This window comes from Brassica napus, unplaced genomic scaffold, assembly GCF_020379485.1.
Source record: "Brassica napus cultivar Da-Ae unplaced genomic scaffold, Da-Ae ScsIHWf_2886;HRSCAF=3670, whole genome shotgun sequence".
In the NCBI taxonomy this organism is placed as follows: domain Eukaryota; kingdom Viridiplantae; phylum Streptophyta; class Magnoliopsida; order Brassicales; family Brassicaceae; genus Brassica; species Brassica napus.
This window is the reverse complement of record NW_026016137.1, coordinates 15576-19494: the sequence shown is the minus strand read 5'-3', so window position 1 is coordinate 19494 and position 3919 is coordinate 15576. Positions and strand designations below refer to the sequence as shown.

General features: G+C 36.4%; 1 protein-coding gene across 1 annotated transcript; it reads right to left on the bottom strand.

Annotated features, from left to right (window-relative positions):
- Positions 1-658: 658 nt before the first annotated feature.
- LOC125602527 lies at positions 659-1988 on the bottom strand. Its single transcript, XM_048774121.1, has 6 exons — positions 1900-1988; positions 1694-1823; positions 1519-1610; positions 1315-1468; positions 1021-1248; positions 659-931 (listed from the first exon to the last, which is right to left on the bottom strand). Exons 1-6 carry the CDS (start codon positions 1986-1988, stop codon positions 668-670), a joined length of 957 nt encoding a protein of 318 aa, XP_048630078.1. The 3' UTR covers positions 659-667.
- Positions 1989-3919: the final 1931 nt, after the last annotated feature.

The window sequence follows — 3919 nt, the reverse complement described above, 5'->3', positions numbered from 1 at the left end:
AAAAACCAAACACGCACTACAAGAAACTGCTTGATACCGATGGACAAATCCGTCATAATCTCGTCGGGAAAGTAGCATACCGATGGAATACCGACGAAATATGTCCGTCGGTATCATCTCGTCGGTATACTGATATTCGTCGGCAATTCGTCGGCAAAATACCGACGAACACATATCGTCGGTAAATACCGACGAACATATTCCGTCGGTTTTTTTCTAAAATTTCCGACGAAACACATCCGTCGGTATTTATAGAGAATACCGACGAAGATAATTCGTCGGAATTTTCTGAAAAAACCGACGGATATGTTTCGTCGGAAATTTTCTAAAATTTCCGACGGAATATGTTCGTCGGTATTTATAGAGAATACCGACGAAGAGAATTCGTCGGAATTTTCTGAAAAAACCGACGGATATGTGTCGTCGGAATTTTTAGAAAAAAACCGACGGAACATATTCGTCGGAAATATGTAGAAATTCCGACGGAAAACTTCATCCGTCGGTTTTCCTTTTTAATTAAAAAAAAACAATTTTTATAATTCTTTATTTAATTTCAGGAAAAAATTGATAATTTAGAATTTAAAAACATTATAGATATATAAATTCAACATTATTATACATTAAAGTTATGAAAAGTAATAAAAAGTTTTTGAAATTAAAAAAACAACTAAAAGTCTTCACCGAATCGGCTCCTAAACTTCTGCAACAAGGTCTGGGTGAGAACATTGTTTTGCTCCATAGTCGTTCGGTTTTGCTGCAGCTCAACCCGGATTTCAGCATTGTCATTCTTGAGGAACTCAATCTCCGTATCTTTGGTCTTAATCTGCTCCATAAGCTCATGAACCAGTGGATAGTGAGCTGAAGAAGAAGAAGAAGCCCCTCCGGTCGAACGAGCCAATCCAACATAACGGCCCTTTTTCCTTGGAACAGCCTGAATGAGAAATAACAAATACATATCACACACATACTCACGCACACACACATATCACACATACATAGCAAAAAGAAATTAGAATGTACCTCGAGAACAAGGTTGTTGAGTTGCTCTACGGTTAAGGAGTTGGAAGATGCAGAATCGCCTTCTTCACACATAGAAGCTTGAGTCGCGAGGAGATCCTCTTTTCGATTTTCCACGACCTGGATTACGTCCTGAATAAGTCCATCCTGAATCACGCCAGTCTTCTTGTTGGTATAGGCATTCTTCATCAGGGTAAAATCATCTACGGGAACTCCACCGTTTTCCTTCATCTAAAAACATATATTTAGTATCACATATTTAAAATGAATAATAAGAAAATCAGATTAGAAACTTACTAGCTGAAGTGCTCGGGTCTGTAAACTTGTTGCCCCTAAGTTGTGGACAAACATCCCTTTCCCGCCACGGCTGCTACACCGATTTTGCGAGTTGATTGTCGACAAAGACTTTGTCTCATCTTTCGTCCAATGACACACAAATCCCGCCAAACGTCTGGGTTGATGTGCTTCGGGACCTCACCAACATCGAATTTTTGCTTCCACTCATTGATCCGCTTGGTGTAGTGCGAAGCTGCTTTGCGGCGGAAAACAATTTTCACTTGTTCGGTAATCCCTGATTCCCAAGTGAACTCTTGCTGCAAAATAAATATAAATTTTTTTTTAGAAAGTTACAATTGGTGGAAAAAAATTTATAATATTAAAAATTGAGAACATATACCGCAAATTGCCGAAACCAAAGTTCTTGATCTTCTGCAGGCATGTCATAGAAAGTTGGATAACCACGCTTTAGCATCGTGTACTCCATCCTAAGAAGGCTGTTGGTGATACCATTGCCAGACAAATCAAACCTACGAAAAAAAACCAAACACAATTAAATGTAAAGATGAATATAAAATGAAAGAACCTTTTAAAACAAATACTTACCAAGTGGTGTTTGGGACAATAAGATAATTTGGATCAAGGCGCTGAAGCGATTCTCGGCCAGGTTGCCTAACTAACTCCGCAACAGTCATCGTAGTAGGCAATCCTCCTCCTCTTGAACTTTGAGAAGGGCCGGAAGCTACAGAAGGGGGGGTGCGGGCTGCTGCTGGAGGGGGGGGCTGCTGGAGGAGTGGTAGCTGCAACTGGGCTACTAGCGGGTGACGTACTCTGAGTGACTGAAGAAGTACCCCGGCGAAAACGACGTCTAACTATAAGAGGAGGTGGTTCATCCCTACGAAAAAAAAACATTAGTAAGCTTTTTTATTATTTAGAAACGTATTATAATTGTGTTTCAAAAAAAAAAAAACGTTTTATTATAAACGTAGTAAGCTTTTTATTATTTAAAAACATTAGTAAGCTTTTTTTATTATTTAGAAACGTATTATAATTGTGTTTCAAAAAAAAAGAAACTTTTTATAATTAAATTTTTTTTATAATAATTAAAAAGTGTTTTTTAATTAATTTAACGAAATTATATAATGAAAAAAATATAAAAATATGAAACGTTTATAATTAAAAACGATTTTTATATAATTAAAAAAAAAAATTTTAAAACTTTATTCAAATTAAAGAAATCCAAAATCTATAACTCCAATCACACAAATCGTAAATAAAAACTTCAATCCCGGCCCTAAACTAACTTCCAAATCCCTAATCAATCTCAAAATCACATAAACCCTAAAACTAACATTGTAACCATTGAAATCCCATGAGAAAGATAAAAGAATTGAAAATCTTACATGACTGGGTGAAAGAGGAGGTCGAATTTGGGGGATTACGTCGGAAAATCGCGAGGGAGGAGGAGGGAATCGCCGGAAATCGCGAGGGAGGAGGAGGGGCTGGGCGGAGAGAGAGAGAGAGAGAAAACGGGGAAGAAATGAGGAAAAAGAAGAGATTTTCTCTTATGTATTCATTTAATGAACCGACGGATAACCGACGGGTTTTTTCCGTCGGTATTTTATCTACCCGTCGGAAATCCGTCGGTTTTTTAATATTGGCGGTTTACCAAAATTTTGCGCGGTACAGCTTGACCCTGTAATTTTTTAAATATCGACGACCTTATCCGTCTGTTCTTCGTCGGTATAGTTAATTCCGTCGGTAATTTGTCGGAATATTCCGACGAGATACCGACGGATTAAGTTTTAGAGTTTACACAGGGTGTCGAAATTATTTATATTTGTTATAAAACTTTCTAAAACCAATATATTATGTTATATAATCATAAAACATTCTAAAAAATGTTCTAGATTTGTTTGAGTGCTACAACTTCTGAGAACTGGCACAAGCCAACTTAAAAGTGTATGATGTTGTTCGAACGGTTTTGATTCATTTATTATATATGGTTTTGATTGAATGATTATATATATATGTCATGTTCAAAGTTTTAAAACTGTGAGAATACAATGGGTAGATTTGTTGTCTGATGTTATATATGATATTTAATACAAGTGCAAAAAAAATCATATTTGTAAAAAACCGAAACTCTCTAAGTTGATAATGTCCGTCGGTATTCTGTCGGTATATATACCGACGCATTTCCGACGAACCCCTAGGATTTGAGGGGTTCGTCGGAAATGCGTCGGTAAATACCGACGGAATACCGACGAACCCCTAGAATTTGAGGGGTTCATCGGTATTCCGTCGGTATTTACCGATGCATTTCCGACGAAACCCTCAAATTCTAGGGTTTCGTCGGAAATGCGTCGGTAAATTCCGACGGAAAAACCGACGGACATTATCAATTAGAGTTTCAGTTTGATTTTTTTTAACTTTGAACATGACATATATATAACCATTCAATCAAAACCGTATAATCAATCAATCAAAACCGTTCGATTTTAGAATCAACAAATCTAATTTATTTTTGTAATTTAAAAGTATACAACGTTTCAAACCCATAATTTGTTTTTAGAAGAAATCTACAATTTAAAAGTAATTTGCATATACATTCATAAAAGAGTAT

What these genes read in the sequence shown, in the direction of transcription:
- LOC125602527 (XM_048774121.1), bottom strand. Translation starts at nt 1,988, where the DNA reads ATGACTGTTGCGGAGTTAGTTAGGCAACCTGGCCGAGAATCGCTTCAG. An exon ending in ATTGTCCCAAACACCACTTG is followed by an intron (nt 1,824 to 1,899) that starts GTAAGTATTTGT and finishes TTTTTTTCGTAG; the next exon opens with GTTTGATTTGTCTGGCAATG. An exon ending in AGACCCGAGCACTTCAGCTA is followed by an intron (nt 1,249 to 1,314) that starts GTAAGTTTCTAA and finishes ATATGTTTTTAG; the next exon opens with ATGAAGGAAAACGGTGGAGT.